The 18,486-nt window shown below is 41.5% G+C and overlaps 1 protein-coding gene across 7 annotated transcripts in view; it reads left to right on the forward strand.

Annotated features, from left to right (window-relative positions):
• Nucleotides 1-5,286: 5,286 nt before the first annotated feature.
• snap91a (synaptosome associated protein 91a) overlaps nucleotides 5,287-18,486 on the forward strand; it is a 51,910-nt gene continuing 38,710 nt past the window's right edge. For 5 of the 7 annotated variants that reach the window (XM_031792405.1, XM_031792437.1, XM_031792429.1 and 2 more), the window contains exon 1: nucleotides 6,143-6,272. In XM_031792405.1, the coding sequence (XP_031648265.1) occupies nucleotides 6,143-6,272 (130 nt within the window). Of the gene's footprint in view, nucleotides 5,609-6,041; nucleotides 6,273-18,486 lie in introns of those variants that run through there. The other 2 variants (XM_031792419.1, XM_031792413.1) reach the window with 2 other exon arrangements.

Genomic DNA, 18,486 nt, shown 5'->3' on the forward strand with positions numbered 1-18,486 from the left:
TACAGGGATTGGACTGCTGAGGACTGGAGTAAAATCATTTTCTCTGATGAATCCTCTTTCCGATTGTTTGGGGCATCCAAACTGTGTGTTGCCACTCCATGTTGTCTGTTGTCTGTAGCTTGTGAGGTGTGGAAACACTTTGTTGCTTTTATGAATTTTGTCTTGCTGCTTTTTGTTTTATGTTGCTCTGTCTGTATGCTACGTCTTGCTTGTCCTATGTTGCTACGTCTTGCTTGTTCTATGCTGCTCTGTCTGTATGCTACGTCTTGCTTGTCCTATGTTGCTCTGTCTGTATGCTATGTCTTGCTTGTTCTATGTTGCTATTGTCTATATTGTAATTGTTTTTAATAACCTGCCCAGGAACTGCGGTTGAAAATTAGCCGGTTGGCTAAAACCGGCACTTTTACTGAAATGTTGATTAATGTGCACTGTCCCTGTAAAAATAAAAATAAACTCAAACTCAATCCGGAAAAAAGCTTGTCCGGAGAAGACATGGTGAGCGCTACCATCAGTCCTGTGTCATGCCAACAGTAAAGCATCCTGAGACCATTCATGTGTGGAGTTGCTTCTCAGCGAAGGGAGTGGGCTCACTCACAATTTTGCCTAAGAACACAGCCATGAATGAAGAATGGTACCAACACATCCTCCGAGAGCATCTTCTCCCAACCATCCAGGAACAGTTTGGTGACGAACAATGCCTTTTCCAGCATGACCGAGCACCTTGCCATAAGGCAAAAGTGATAACTAATTGGCTCGGGGAACAAAACATTGATATTTTGGGTCCATGGCCAGGAAACTCCCCAGACCTTAATCCCATTGAGAACTTGTGGTCAATCCTCAAGAGGCGGGTGGACAAACAAAACCCCAAAAATTCTGACAAACTCCAAGCATTGATTTTGCAGGAATGGGCTGCCATCAGTCAGGATGTGACCCAGAAGTTAATTGACAGCATGCCAGGGCAGATTGCAGAGGTCTTGAAAAAGAATGGTCAGCACTGCAAATATTGACTCTTTGCATCAACTTCATGTAATTGTCAAAAATAGCCTTTGACACTTATGAAATGCTTGTAATTATACTTCAGTATTCTATAGTAACATCTGACAAAAATATCTAAAGACACTGAAGCAGCAAAATTAGTGAAAATTAATATTTTTCATTCTCAAAACTTTTGGCCACGACGGTACATTAAAGGCCCAAAACATTCTTGATTGGCAGATTAAAATGTAAAGATAGTTTCATTTTATGTACACAGTTAAACATAACCATATACTAAAGGGGTCTTATTGTATGGACTTACAAATTCAGTAGTCATCCTCGTGGACAATCTTTACCTGGTCCCATGCTGCCTCTGAGGCCTGGCTGTTATTTATATACTGTATATTAAGTGCCTTCGGAAAGTATTCAGATCCCTTCACTGACATTTCCACATTTTCTTAGGTTACAGCCTAAATCATTTTTTTACCTAATCAATCCACACACAATACTCCATAATGACAAAGCAAAAACAGTTAAATTTTTTTGTTTGTTAATTAGCTTTAATAAAACTGATATCACATTTACATAACTATTCAGACCCTTTACTCAGTACTTTGTTAAAGCACCTTTGGCAGCGATTACAGATTCGAGTCTTCTGTATTCGGGGAGTTTCTCCCATTTTTCCTTCAAGTCTGGGCTCGGGCTGGGCCACTCAATGACATTGAGACGTGTCCTGAAGCCACTCCTGCGTTGTCTTGGCTGTGTGCTTTGGGTCATTGTCCTGTTGCAAGCTGAACCTTCGTCCCAGTCTGAGGTCCTGAGTGCTCTGAAGCAGGTTTTCATCAAGGATCTCTCTGTACTTTGCTCCATTCATCTTTGCTTCGATCCTGACTTGTCTCCCAGTTCCTGCCGCTGAAAAACATTCCCACAGCATGATGATGCCACCACCATGCTTCAATCAAGCAATCAAAAGTATTTATAAAGCCTTTTTTTACATCGACCGATGTCACAAAGTGCTATACAGAAACCCAGCCTAAATCCCCAAAAGCAAGCAATGCAGATGTAGAAGCACGGTGGCTAGGAAAAACTCCCTAGAAAGGTTGTTGTGACGTTGGTACCATTAATGAGATGATTTTTTTTATCAAATCAATTAACTATATTTACTTATTACGATGATTAAATTAATCATGTAACAATGAACTCATTAGCAATCTTGGGGCACCACGGAAAAAGTTGGTTTCATGAGTTACCGTTTCCCGAATTAACTCTAAAGATATAAATACACTACCGTTCAAAAGTGTGGGGTCACTTAGAAATATCCTTGTTTTTGAAAGAAAAGCTCATTTGTTGTCCATTAAAATAACATCAAATTGATCAGAAATACAGTGAAGACATTGTTAATGTTGTAAATGACTATTGTAGCTGGAAACAGCTAATTCTTTATGGAATGTCTACATAGGCATACAGAGGCCCATTATCAGCAACCATAACTTCTGTGTTCCAATGGCACGTCGTGTTAGCTAATCCAAGTTTATAATAATTAAAAGGCTAATTGATCATTAGAAAACCCTTTTGCAATTATGTTAGCACAGCTGAAAAGTGTTGTTCTGATTAAAGAAGCTATAAAACGGGCCTTCTTTAGATGAGTTGAGTATCTGGAGCCTCTGCATTTGTGTGTTTGATTACAGGCTCAAAATGGCCAGAAACCAAGAACTTTCTTCTGAAACTCAACAGTCAATTCTTGTTCTGAGAAATGAATTGCCAAAGAACTGAAGATCTCGTACAACGCTGTGTACTACTCCCTTCACAGAGCAGTGCAAACGGGCTCTAACCAGAATAGAAAGAGGATTGGGAGGCTCCGGTGCACAACTGAGCAAGAGGACAAGTACATTTCATCCTCGTTTGAGAAACAGACGCCTCACAAGTCCTCAAATGGCAGCTTCATTAAATAGTACCCGCAAACACCAGTCTCAACTTCAACAGTGAAGAGGCGACTTCGGGATGCTGGCCTTCTAGGAAGAGTTGCTCAGAAAAAGCAATATCTCAGACTGGCCAATAAAAATAAAAGATTAAGATGGGCAAAATAACACAGACAGTGGACAGAGGACCTCTGCCTAGAAGGCCAGCACCCACAAAACATCAGTCTCAACGTCAACAGTGAAGAGGCGATAAAAATAAAAGATTAAGATGGGCAAAATAACACAGTGTGCCTTCTAGGCAGAGGTCCTCTGTCCACTGTCTGTGTTATTTTGCCCATCTTAATCTTTTATTTTTATCGCCTCTTCACTGTTGACGTTGAGACTGATGTTTTGTGGGTGCTATTCAATGAAGTTGAGGGCTTGTGAGCTGTCTGTGACCCCAAACCTTTGAACGATAGTGTATATCATTATACCAATCATCCATGAATTATCATTATTACCTCATCAGTCTAATTCTGAACGTTGTTGATTTCAAATCTGCACGAACCATGATGAATCAGCGATACACAAATTGGCTTAATTATTTATTTACTAACTAAATAATCACACAGAATTACATAAACACACACAGAATAGATTATACATTGATTACTAACATGATGCAATGAAAAGTCCCTAGTGGACTAACCCGATATGACGGCTCGGGGGCGGGAAGAAAGAGCGGAAGGAGGAGAGACAAGGGAATTCAACATCGTAAATGTGGATATTTAGCACCATAAAAACCGCTCGATCTGATTTAGAAATACAAAGTACATATTTACGCTTGTATGTCTTTGTCGTCTCTTTCTGGTGAAATCAACCTGTCCATCCATGGAGAGTAGTTCATCAGAAGTCTCTGGTTGTCCACCAGAGGTCACCATGTCCTTAGTAGTTGTAGTAGGTTGGTCTCAGAGTATCTGTTAGAACATATCTTCCAGAGGTGTACCATGCGGTGTTCAGTGGGCTTTATTCTTCACTCTGCTTGTTTAGAATAGATCCCCTAGAGATACCTATAGTGGTGAGATGAAATTGTTCTTTGTCTCTCGTCTTCGGTCGAGTTTCCTAGGTGCATAACAGTGCATAAACAGCTGTAGACTGAATGTTCCTGTGTAGTCTTCTTCTTCGAGAGAGAGAGTTTCAGAAGGTTTTACCATTTTCTGGTATTGTAGTTTCAAACCTTTTTTTTGCCATATCCAGCTCGCGCGGTACTTTGGCTGGTCTTTAGTTTTAAACCATTTCTCAGCCGTGTAGCCACCGCTTCACGCTGTCTGGTCTGGTAGAGATTTTCTTCTTCTCTGTTGAAAGTTTCAGAGTTTCTAACCATTTCGTAACTTTCAGCTAACGCTGTCGGTCACGCTGGTCTAATATGTTCATTCTTCAGCGAGCCCTTTTAAGCACTCACCTTGGAGGGCGGTTCCATCCCATTGCCACAATGTCTGTGCTCACGTGGGCGGGGTCACTGACTTGGCAAAAGTATTTTGATGTTACAGTATTATCTCATTTAGAAGGCAAGAATAACATTTACATTTCTCACAAATAGTTTCATATTGAATCATATACGTTCTACAACTTTTAGATGTAAATCTGATAACTGGGACGTATACATTTGTAGAGCTACCATTATGTGGTTATACAGTCCTAATTGTATCACGAAACAACAACTTATTTGACGTGATTATTGTTTAGAGCCCCACGAACCATTTACCACTTTATTTACATTAGAAATATTGTTTCAATGTCTAACTTTTTGATGTTACAGTACTGCAAAATCTCTCTGTTGTAACAAACAAACTTCCATTTATGCAGAGTGGGGGAGAGAAAATTCACCCAACTTATTGTGGGAAGCTTGCGGAACCCTCTCTCTTCGTCTCTTTATCTTTGGTAGAAACCAATTGAGGACAGCGCCATGATGCTGAAATGGTTCGAGACCCATAGACTCGGCAGCACATGTGGATAGCGCAATGGTGCTGAAATGGTTCTAATATAAATAACTGAAGGTTTCTCTATCATCACCAATAGTTGCGCAAACATATCATTGTGAACAAACCATTATTGTCAGGGAATCCAGAGGAAAGGGCAGACTTCCAACAGGGATTACATATGAAAGCATAATAAGCATCGTAACACAATACAGTTGAGTCAGGGAGCTTTCCACATCCTTCTCCTGTACTGGCCAGATCCGCTTTTGATTACTCGTGCGCATCTGCCTATCAGTTGCATCGTTGGCTTCTGTGGTCCCCTTTAACCCTTTAAGAACTAGTCTCGCCATGGGGATGCTGCCCGCTGCTTATAGGGATGCTGCCACTAGCCTACTGGGTTCTTAAATGACGTGTCATCTGAATCAGACGAGGGGGAGGAGTGAGATAATAAATAAAGAAACAAACAAGGCAAGTCCACCGAAACGCCACCATCCACCTCCTCTGTTTCAAGCATCGTCGGCGGTGAACGGTGGGATCACTGGGGGGAAAGAACGCAACTGTTATTTAATGGCCCATAAATTGAGAGTCAAAAGAGCTGGCTGAATAACGGGGGTCCTTGGCGAGGATTATAGTCCTTCGCAGGAAGAGAGAAGGACGCCTTGTCCGTCGAGCATCATCCACAGCGAACCGTCATTGTATAAGGAGGCAACCATCCAAACCGTTACAGTAAGGACTTTAGAATATAATAGCCTACAGGTAATTGAACGGATATTTCATTGTAAAACATGTATTACTAATGTAGAAGTATACAAATCAAACATAGGAAAAAACAAATACCCGTTTATAGACAATTACAACGAGAAGGTATCATAGAAAATCAATCGATCTCATCTCTCCCTTTGCCTTGTTGTATTGCATATTCAGGATAAATTACACCTCTGATAGCCTATAGACCAATCTTATTTATCAAATCGAGTTCATATAGCATGGGCCAGGGCTAAGTAAGGTATAGGCTATCGGTAAATTGGACTCGAGAGGAAAGCACGACGCAACCGTATTTGCCATTATCCATGTCAAGCATCCTTTTCAACTTGTCGTTTCATTTCCGATCTCAGATAGGGGCCTAATATCCTACAGCATTTCCCCATATCTAGTCTGATAGTATTTTTTCCAATATCCACCTCCCCAGTGGATTTTTAGGGGCAGCCTGGAATACGACGACTGGTTGTGCTTTGGGGGGGGGACCATTTTTGACGTTTGATTCGTGAGGTTGGACGCCACGGAGAGAAGATGTCGGGGCAGACGCTGACGGACCGCATTGCCGCGGCGCAATACAGCTTGACGGGATCGGAGGTTGCTCGAGCTGTCTGCAAAGCCACCACTCATGAGCAGACAGCACCCAAGAAAAAACACCTGGAATGTAAGCACGGCCTCCCCTCCAATCTCTACACACACCTTACAAGTACTGGTTCCCTGCCTGTGTGTGTGTGTGTGTTTGTGTGTGTGTGTTCCTGTGGAAGTTCCCATGGTATACCTATCAGTGGAGGCTGCTAAGGGGAGGACAGCTCATAATGGAGCAAATGGAATGGCATCAAACTATGTGTTTCCTGTATTTGATACTAGTCTACTCATTTAGCTCCAGCCATTACCACGAGTCTGTCCTCCTCAATTAAGGTGCCACCAACCTCCTGTGATACCTATACCGTTATTATAATATTATTAAATCAATAATAATGGTTCCCCGTCTTTATTTGCTTGTGTGAAACACATTTCTTCATTATGTAGACCTAAAACAAATCAAGTTTTGCTTTAGCCAGACTATCCAGGCCCCTTGCCAGGCATCACCGATCAATAGTGATGCCTGCTGTGCAGTTAGACTAGAAGTAGTCAACTCCGAGCCAGGACATTGAACAGAACAGAGCCACCAGCCTCCTACCCCTGCTACCCTCTTACATCCCTCCTTCCACCCTCATTTGAGAAATAAGTGATCTGATATGGTTGGAATGGTGGAAGCTATGGGATAGAACCATGGCTTACACTTAGCAATTTTTGTAAGATCAGGGATTACCTCAAATAAGAAAGGAAGGAAAGAAGGAAGGAAGGCTGTGTTTTTAAAGCATTGGATCATGGCCTCTCTCTCAGTCTGAATAATGGATTCCTGCTCCAGTGCTGCTAAATGCATATTGCAAAAGGTCAAAGGTCCTGTTGTCACTACCAGTAACACAGGCCTGTATCTGGGGACCAGGCCAGTTTGAGGAGGTACAGGAGCCGGAGTGGCACAGTCTGTCAGCCCTTAACCCCGATTTAGAAGCTATGTCTAGTATCAAAGCCCCACTTTTTTTGATGGTGAGGAGAATAAGAGTTTTTTTGCGGGTTTTGCCTTACAGTAACATAGGAAACCTGATGTCTTGAATTTAGTTCTTAGTTTCAGAGTTGTATTTTATTACATGTCTGAAATACCCAATATACACTGAGTGTACCAAACATTAGGAACACCTTGTTGTACCCCCAACCTTTTGCCCTCAGAACAGCTTCAATTTGTCAGGGCGTGGACTCTACATGGTGTTGAAAGCGTTCTACAGGGATGCTGGCCCATGTTGACTCCAATGCTTCCCACAGTTGTGTCAAGTTGGCTGGATGTCCTTTGGGTGGTGGACCATTCTTGATACACACAGGAAACTGTTGAGGGTGAAAAATCCATCAGCGTTGCTGTTCTTGACACAAACCGGTGAGTCCGGCACTGGTGCACCCTGTTCAAAGGCACTTAAATCTTTTGTCTTGCCCATTCATCCTCTCAATGGCACACAGATACTATCCATGTCTCAATTGTCGCAAGGCTTCAAAATCATTCTATAACCGGTCTCCTCCCCTTCATCTACACTGATTGAATTGGATTAAACAAGTGACATCAATAAGGGATCATATAGCTTTCACCTGGATTCACCTGGCCAGTCTATGTCATGGAACGAGCAGGTATTCTTAATGCTTTGTATACTAAATGTATACCCCTGTATGTGATTATGTGTAAGCATTTTAAAGATCATTCACACCTACTGTACCTGAGAGAATCTTTGTCAGGGGTTCCTAGGCACCAGATACATTTAATTCAAAGGCCTCTGATTTGCATTTATGGCAATTAGGCCAATAGTCTGCTTGCCTGGATACTGGATGCCAATACTGTGCCAGCTAGGTAACCTAACTCTATAGTTTCTCATCAATAAGAAAACCAAGAGTGACCTGGGCAATACATAACTCAAAACCCCACTAGGAAAAATCTATCCACCCAATCCATCCGCCTTGAGTCTGGGAGTAAAGCATATTTATGTTCTCCACTTAATCATGGGATTGGGCGATTGGAAAGTCCACCCCCGGCCAATGATGTGTCAGCAATCTTTTGACATCTCGGAAAGTGCCGACTCAGTGTCCTCTGCTCTTCATAGCCAGTCGCTCTCGTTTAGTGCTTTGAGTGTATGTGATGTCGCCCACTGACTAGCTCTAAGGGACAATGTTCTCCAGTGAATACACAACAGGTTCACACACACACACACACACACACACACACACACACACACACACACACACACACACACACACACACACACACACACACACACACACACACACACACACACAAAATAGTACAAGTCTAATACAAATGCAATATAATCACGTGTATTCACTTTTTGGTGGGAGGGTAGGAGAGGGAAAGGGGGAGGTTTATATGAGTTGCGATCTGGGAGGGCTCTTGGGAAATGTAGTTTTATTTTTATTTTTATGTACTTTATTCGATTCTGTATTCTATACTTTTTATTTACTTTAAAATGGGATTGTACTCATTACTACATTTGCAACAAAGTATTTTACAGATGTTTAATGGTTAAGCTAACTGTGCTTTCTTGTAATTTACAGGGCATAAGAGGAGAAAAAAAAGCATACTATTTGTTTTGATACTATGAATAGGAAAGGAGTAGATATTGCCATGCTCCAGGAAACTAATGTAAGGAAGGATGATATAAGCACAATAGAAAACAACAACTTCAAGGTGGCTGCCTTTTCTTCTGTTAATAATAAAACTAAAGTGGTAATTGTTGTTTTTCGCCGTAATCTCACGTTTCAATGGTCAAGAAGGGAGGATTGCCTATGTGAAAGAAATGTTTTCTGTACAATACCAGTCAAAAGTTTGGACACACCTACTCATTCAAGGTGTTTTCTCTATTTTTACCATTTTCTACATTGTAGAATAATAAGTGAAGACATCAAAACTATGAAATAACACATATGGAATCATGTAGTAACCAAAAAAGTGTTAAACAAATCAAAATCTATTTCATATTTGAGATTCTTCAAAGTAGCCACGCATTGCCTTGATGACAGCTTTGCACACTCTTGGCATTCTCTCAACTAACTTCATGATGTAGTCACCCAGGATGCATTTTAATTAATAGGTGTGCCTTGTTAAAAGTTCATTTGTGGAATTTCTTTCCTTCTTAATGTGTTTGAGCCAATCAGTTTTGTTGTGACGAGGTAGGGGGGTATACAGAAGATAGCACTATTTGGTTATTAAAGACCAAGTCCATGTTATGGCAAGAACAGCTCAAAAAAGCTAAGGGAAATTACAGTCCATCATTACTTTAAGACATGAAGGTCAGTCAATCCAGAAAATTTCAAGAACTTTTAATGTTTCTTCAAGTGCAGTCGCCAAAAACCAGTCGCCAAAAACCATCAAGCAGTATGATGAAACTGGCTCTCATGAGGACTGCCACAAGAAAAGGAAGACCCAGAGTTACCTACCGCTGCAGAGGATGCGTTCATTAGACTTAACTGCACCTCAGATTGCAGCCCAAATAAATGCTTCACAGAGTTCAAGTAACAGACATATTTCAACATCAACTGTTCAGAGGAGACAGTGAATCAGGCCTTCATGTTCGAATTGCTGCAAAGAAAGCACTACTAAAGGACACCAATAAGAAGAAGTGACTTGCTTGGGCCAAGAAACACGAGCAATTGACATTTGACAGGTGGAAATCTGTCCTTTGGTCTGATGAGTCCACATTTGTTTTATTTATGCTTCCAACTGCTGTGTCTTTGTGAGACACAGAGTAGGTGAACGGATGATGTCCACATGTATGGTTCCCACCATGAAGCATGGGGGAGGAGGTGTGATGTTGTGGGGGTGCTTTTCTGGTGACACTGTCAGTGATTTATTTAGCATTCAAGGCACACTTCACCAGCATGGCTACCACAGCATTCTGCAGCGATACACCATTACATCTGGTTATCATTTGTTTTTCAATAGGACAATGACCCAACACACCTCCAGGCTGTGCATGGTTTATTTGACCAAGAAGGAGAGTGATGGAGTGCTGCATCAGATGACCTGGACTCCACAATCACCCGACCTCAACCCAATTGAGATGGTTTGGGATGAGTTGGACCGCAGAGTGAAGGAAAATCAGCCAACAAGTGCTCAGCATACGTGGGAACTCCTTCAAGACTTTTGGAAAACATTCCTCATGAAGCTGGTTGAGAGAATGCCAAGAGTATGCAAAGCTGTCATCAAGGCAAAGGGTGGCTACTTTGAAGAATCTAAAATCTAAAATATATTTAGAATTGTTTAACACTATTTTTGGTTACTACATGATTCCATGTGTTATTTCATAGTTTTGATGTCTTCACTATTATTCTTCAATGTAGAAAATAGTAAAAATAAAGAAAACCTCTTGAATGAGTAGTTGTGTCCAAAGTTTTGACTGGTACTGTGTATATTTTTGTTTCTGCATATGCCCCCAATACTTACGATTATTCGTTTTTTGTTTCTCTACACATAATAGTTGCTGGAATATCTGATTTCCATGTGGTCTTAGGTGGTGACATGAATACAACCGTAAACCCGACAATGGATAAATCTAACAAATCTGGTACTGCACCACTAGCCACTATTGCGTAGCAAAATATAGTTTCTGATTTTTCACTAGTAGATATACAATATGTGCATAATCCACAACTGAAAGAATATACTTTTTACTCAGCTAGGCACAGATCATTTTCAAGGATGGATTGATTACATATTACTTTCATCACAGTCATTGCATCTTGTACAAAGGTGGAAATTGTGCATACTGTATGCCTATGTCTGATCATCACACAAACGTATGTAAACGATAACCAATGCTCCAAATCATGCCACAAGTAATCTCACTCTCTTAAAAAAATTGGATTTCTGTAGTCAATTCATGTCTGATTTACATTAATTTATCCTCCTCATCAAAGAGTCTGTGAATGACAATGGATTCCTGTGGGATGCCTTTAAAGGGCTCATTAGAAACAATACAATAGCATTTGCTTCTGGTTTGAACAAGTCTCAACAAGTCTCACTTTATCCTCACTAACTCTTCAACAGCAGAATAGTTTCTCCGCCGAGAAGGAGAGATGATTATTAATCATCATATCTGAGTTAAATTCCTTAACCAGATCAAGAGCAGAATTTCTAATTCACAGAGTCAGACGAACTGACTATGTCGACGGTGATAGACCTAGCTTCCTCTTAGCTAGTAAATTACCTTATAATGATAGTCTTGCTAACATTGCTTCCGTTCAGTCTGACGTGTGTTCTCTTGCATGATTCACCGTCAATCAATTGACATTGAAAAAAATGTGTTATGAAAAAAGTACACAGTTCTGAAGTACAAAATACAGCAGGAAGCAAGAGACCCTTTTTCGAGGGCTTGAATCTACCGCAACTCTCCTTCGATGGCACACACTCTAAATGCACCGACAGTGTAATGCTCAATGAACTGCACGATGCATCGAAAGACATGAACTGAGGCAAATCCCCTGGATGGGATGGCATCCCACCGGAATTCTATTGAAGCTTTTGGTCTGAACTTGGCTCGATATTATCAGAAATGGTACAAACATCTATTCAACTGGGCTTTTCACTAGTGATGTTAATACTGCAATTATCTCTCTGTTACATAAAAAAGGTAAAGATACAACTCTCTATCCAAGTCATAGGCCTCTCTCCCCCATTAACAGTGACATGAAATTGTACGCAAAGGTTCTAGCCAAACGTCTTGAAACCATTTACCCAACCTAGTTAATCCTGATCTAACAGGTTTTTTCAAACATAGACTGGCGTCAGACGATCGGAGACGTCTCCTATGGATAATGCACATGGCTCCTAATATACCATCCCCCTGTGCGGTCATGCGAATTGATGCGGAGAAGGCCTTTGACCATCTCTGGTAGTCTGTGAAAAGAATGGTATTTGGCTAAATATTTATGACTATGTATCGTAAAACTTTGCGATGTTCTTGATGAGCAATAAATGCTCCTCACAGTTCGCCATCAAATGGGAAACTCGTCAAGACTGTCCAGCGTCCAGTCTCCTATTTGCCCTATCACTGGAGCCTTTAGCTAAAAAGATATGTCAATCCCAAGATATAGGGCAAATATCAGTTGAGGACACGGACCACCAAATCTCATTATATGCAGATGACATACATTCGGAAAGTACTCAGAACCCTGGACTTTTTCGACATTTTGTTACATTAGTCTTATTCTAAAATGGATTAAATTGTATTTTTTCCTCATCAATCTACACACAATACCCCATAATGACAAAGCAAAAACAGGGTTTACATTTTTGGGGCAAAAAATAAATAAATAAATATCACATGTACATAAGTATTAAGATCCTTTAATCAGTACTTTGGTGGCAGCGATTACAGCCTTGAGTCTTATTGGGTATGGCCCTACAGTTTTTGCTGTCAGGATTCCTCAGAGCCCACCTTCACACCTAGAAGATGGTGTAGACACCCTTGTAACCAGCTTCACACCACAGCTGACATTGAATGACTTGAAAAGAGTGGGATGTCAGGTCAGCTATCATCTTAGCAGGGGATTGGAGACACACCTGTGTGAATGATCCATGTGTCACTTATTTTAGAACTGAGATATTTACAGCTGAACAGCAAGGAGGTGCCTTAGCACCTTTCCACACTCTTGATGGTGGCTCGACAGGGCCTGCTTGTGTCTTCAGTGCAGGCTCCAGCAATCTTACAGCTGTTGCACTGCTTGTGTGTGAATGAATGCCAAGTACGTTCTCCTTCCACACAAGTTGTGTGGAAGGAGATAGAGAACACAACTGTATGGGGACGCTATGGATTAAGAAGCCCAGCTGTGTGTCTCTATGCCACTCATGGTTGTAATGAACACTTTGGGAGACAGAGAGCTGGTTTCAAGCGCAGGGCGCAGCAGGTGTTTATTGGTAAAGGACCACAGGAGGAGGCAGGTAGCTGGGTCCAGGGGTAGGCAGAAGGTCATACACAGTGGGTCCAAAAAGGCAACAGTACAGGCAGGGAAAAGGCTAGTAACGTAGTTCGGGAGATCAGGCAATAAGTTGATAACAGGAAATCCGATAGGCTAAAGTACAGGCAGGGAATAGGCAAAATGCGTTGTTAGTGAAGCAGGCAAAAATGATCATACACGGGAGGATTAAATCACGGGAAAAACAGAGCTCCGGCCAGAAGTTTGTCACAAAACAAACAATACCTCACAATGATGGGGTGCAAAGAACTGAAATAAATAGTGTGTGGATAATGTCATACCTGATCAGAATTCCAGTGATTGGGATCTGGAGAGTGAGCTGCGTTCAGGGGATCTACGTGTTTGAGAGTGTGAGCTGGACAGTGGGCTGGAGAGTGAGCTGCGTTCAGGGGATCTACGTGTTTCAGAGTGTGAGCTGGACAGTGGGCTGGAGAGTGAGATGCGTTCAGGGGATCTACGTGTTTGAGAGTGTGAGTTGGAAGCAGACGTTACAATGGCCCCCAGTTGCCTGGGCACAAGTCTTGGGCAACTTTGAACCTAAGAGGATGAGAAGGACAGCCTTAGCCTGAGCCCAGAGGGAGGTAGTGCCCTTGCAGGATTTGGATTACTGCCAAATTAGATGGTTCAGAAGGAGGAGACCTCCCACCCTGCTGCTCAGAAGAACCACCATCTTTATCCAATGCGGTTTAAACAATATGGCTTCCATCCTTTTGCCCTGTGTCACGGCTGGCTGAAGGACTGGACCAAGATGCAGCATGGTAAGCGTACATTTAAACTTTTTTTTTTAATGACGCCGACAAAACGAAGAACAAAAAAACAAACCGTGAAGCTTTGGGCTATGTGCCCTGAACAACTACAAAGTTAACTTCCCACAAAACAGGTGGGGCAAAAGGGTACCTAAGTATGGTTCTTAATCAGAGACAACGATAGTCAGCTGTCCCTGACTGAGAACCATACCAGGCCAAGACATAGAAATTACAAAACATAGAAAAAAGGACATAGAATGCCCACCCTAGTCACACCCTGGCCTAACCAAAATAGAGAATAAAAAGCCTCTCTATGGCCAGGGCGTGACACCCTGCTACAACAGCTGTTTGAGGAGTGTACATGAGTCAAGAGCAGGGTTATGGACACACACGCACACACGTACACACACCAACAACACATACACGCAGTCAACAACACACACACACGCAGTCAATATTCATGATTATATCTCCTATCATGACATCTGACAGTCATTTGTAGCAGAATACCCATCTGTGTGTTTGTGTGTGTGTGTGTATGATGTTAATTATCACCAGCACTGTTAATTATCACCTGCACTGCCTACATCTAAATCAACAGTCATTCCAATTAACAGGTTTTATGTAGTACATTGTTACATTTAATAAAATTAGAGAGTCATAAATAGAAGATGGTATATCATACACTGCAGTTGAGGAACAATAGGAAAGTTATTCTGCTTTGAAAGTGAATAAACTTGTAATGCCACTATTGAGAAAATGGACCTTAAATGTTTTGGTACACCTACTGGAGAGCTCTTCTTTGTCTACACCCATTCAGCATTGTTCACGCCATCTTAAACCTAAGCCCCACCCACCTCTTTAAGGATTCACATATGAGGCCATGTGCTAAACAGAGTGAATAAGGTAGTGTAGTAAACAACCAAATATTTCAAGACTAAAAGTAGTAGCAAAAAGTAGTAGTACAAATACACTTGATCTAGTCCTTGGCCAATATCCTAATCTAACTTTGGTGCAGGTCATGTTGTTCTTCACATTACCATCTCTGGTTAACATGGACTATATCAAATAAAATAAAGTTCATTTTCACATGCAGAGGATGCAAAAGATGTAAACGGTACAGTGAAATGGTTACTTGTATAGGGGAGTCTTTTGTTTAGACATGTAGCTAGCTAGCTAAACAATGAACCATAATCCCATGCACCATGCATGAATCTGCAGGTAGCTAAAGCTAACCAACTACCTAACCAATTAGGCCATAACTAGCCATGCAAATGGCTTTCTGAGAGATGATTAATATTACTACACAGATCATACACATAACGTAGCTAGCTAACAGTACGCTTTAACTTGCAATGATAACGATAATATCTGAAAATGTAGCTAGGCTCTTACCCGTCCGTATACATGGATGAGTGCTTCCCCCTCTCTGCCATGGTTGCCCTTAGTTTGAATATGTTATCCAGAGACGTGTTTTATACAACAGCCTTCTGTGTTATCTGTTCGACTCCCTCTGCATTTGCAATCATCTCTCTGCTTCCACCGGGCATTCCACTGATTTCAAAACACGGTCAACGTCTTCCGTGACAGCAACACCGTTGATCACCGTTTCTTCCCCATCACTGTCATCAGAATACTCTACAATGTTTGGTTCAATGAAAATGTTTTTACATAAATCAGGGATTTCCTCATCGTCTGAGTCAGAGAGTGCCAGCATGGCACGATAGTAGTCCATCAGAAAGTAGTCCATCATAACTTTTTCCCCCTGATCTTTGTCGATAGCGCCTGATAAATTCAGGGCAGCTATGTTGAGAGCAGTAGCAACACTTTAGCAGTTCTTCATGATGTCTTTCAAATGAAGGCGTAGTAGAAAGTGTTATCTACACATACTGAGCAGCTCATGTTATAGAAAGAAGCATGCTACATGGCAAACCAATCCGAACTCATCTCTCGGCATTTCCAGCCCATCCATTATCTCAGCCAATCATGGCTAGGATCGTTATTTAACAATTTTATTAATATTTACAGATGGCATACAAGTTTGGTATTAAAGCACATGAAAGTTCACATGTTCCATATTGATAAAACATTTTTTCCAAGTATCTCTCCTGTGAAGTAGTGACATGCAAATGTTTTTATTTAACTAGGGAAGTCAGTCAGTTAACAACAAATTCCTATTTATAATGACAGCCTACCAGTGAATAGTGGGTTAACTGCCTTGATCAGAATGACAGATTTTTACCTTGTCATCTCGGAATTTGATCCAGCAACCTTTCAGTTATTGGCCCCACACTCTAACCACTAGGCTACCTGCCACCCCAGACATACACCTATCTTCTTGAAACGGGTCACATACTCCATGAACAGTGTGTTCAGGGGGGGTGGGGATCAGGTCCTCCCTGCCCCTTATTCAGTACAATCTAGGTCATGTGTAGGGCCCTGAGTTGTTCCTGACTATGTGAACCAACCAGGAAAAACTCCCCTGACTGTAGTTACAGTGGCAAGAAAAAAATATGTGAACCCTTTGGAATTACCTGGATTTCTGCATAAATTGGTCGTAACATTTGATCTGATCTTCGTCTAAGTTCCAACAATAGACAAACACAGTCTGCTTAAACTAATAACACACAAACAAATATACGTTTTCATGTCTTTATTGAACACACCGTGTAAACATTCACAGTGCAGGGTGGGAAAAGTATGTGAACCCTGATTTAATAGCTGGTTGACCCTCCTTTGGCAGCAATAACCTCAACCGTAGTTGTGGATCAGACCTGCACGGCCAGGATACATTTTGGACCATTCCTCTTTACAAAACTGTTTCAGTTATTCTTCAATAGTCTTGGGATGTCTGGTGTGAACCGCTCTCATGAGGTCATGCCACAGCATCTCAAATTCGGGTTGAGGTCAGGACTCTGACTGGGCCACTCCAGAAGGTGTATTGTTGTTGATTTACTTCTGTGTTTTGGGTCGTTGTCTTGTTGCATCACCCAACTCCTGTTGAGCTTCAATTGGCGGACAGATAGCCTTACATTCTCCTGTAAAATGTCTTGATGAACTTGGGAATTCATTTTTACGTCGATGATAACATACAGCAAAGCAGGCCCAAACCATGATGCTCCCTCCACCATACTTTACAGTTGGGATGAGGTTTTGATGTTGGTGTGCTGTCCATTTTTTCCCCCACACCTAGTGTTGTGTGTTCCTTCCAAACAACTCAACTTTAGTTTAATCTGTCCACAGAATATTTTGCCAGTAGCGCTGTGGAACATCCAGGAGCTCTTTTGCGAACTTCAGACGTGCAGCAATGTTTTTTTTGGACAGCAGTGGCTTCTTCCATGGTGTCCTCCCATGAACACTATTCTTGTTTAGTGTTTTATGTATCGTGGACTAATCAAAAGAGATGTTATTATGTTCTAGAGATTTATGTAAGTCTTTAGCTTACACTCTAGGATTCTTCTTAACCTCATTGGGCCTTCTGCACTGTGCTCTTGCAGTCTTCTTTGCAGGACGGCCACTCCTAGGGAGAGTGGCAACAGTGCTGATCTTTCTCCATTTCTAGACAATTTGTTTTACTGTGGACTGATGAACGTCAAGGCTTTTAGAGATACTTTGGTAACCCTTTCCAGCTTTATGCAAGTCAACAATTCTTAATCTTAGGTCTTCTGAGATCTCTTTTGTTCAAGGCATGGTTCACATCAGGCAATACCGCTTGTAAATCACAAACTCAAATTGTGTCCGTGTTTTTTATAGGGCAGGACAACTCTAACCAACATATCAAATCTCATCTCATTGATTGGACTCCAGGTTAGCTGACTCCAGTTAGCTTTGGAGAAGTCATTAGCCTAGGGGTTCACATACTTTTTCCAACCTACACAAATGTTTAAATGATGTATTCCATATAGACGAGAAAAATACAATATTTTGTGTGTTATTAGTTTAAGCACACTGTGCTTGTCTGTTGTTGTGACTTAGATGAAGATCATATCAAATTTTAGGACCAATTTATGCATAAATCCAGGTAGTTCCAAAGGGTTCACATAATTTTTCTTGCCACTGTATGTGTAAGGAGCTGTATTTATGTACTATGTTGCTCCCACATTTGAAGTCCTATCAGCTCGTTAATGAAGAGTGAAGATCTCCTTCGGAGTAGAATGAGAGAAAACATTCATCTGTCGTGGCAGAGGGAGAGTCAAAGAGAGTCAAGGTGGAGCAACGAGAGACTAGATTGAGCAAGCTCACTTTGTGAGATGTATGGAGTGTTAGTATAGTAAGAATAAATAAGAGGGAGAGGTAGTGCTAAGTGGTGCAGCTACACCCCCCCCCCCCAACTTCCTTGTGCACTTTCCATTTTTCTCCATCTTTTCCTTGCTGCTTGTTAGGCTCTCTCTCCCCTCATCCTTACCCCACCCCTATTCATTTTCTCCCAGTGGAGAACAGTGAGATTATGCAGTGCTAGTAGTGTGCTGCAGTGAGAAGAGGGATAGAACATTGAGATCTTCCGTTAATACTGTGGTAAAATAACATGCTCCCTCTATTCAAACTATTGTGCTGCATCTA

Source organism: Oncorhynchus kisutch, linkage group LG2 (assembly GCF_002021735.2).
Source record: "Oncorhynchus kisutch isolate 150728-3 linkage group LG2, Okis_V2, whole genome shotgun sequence".
NCBI lineage: Eukaryota > Metazoa > Chordata > Actinopteri > Salmoniformes > Salmonidae > Oncorhynchus > Oncorhynchus kisutch.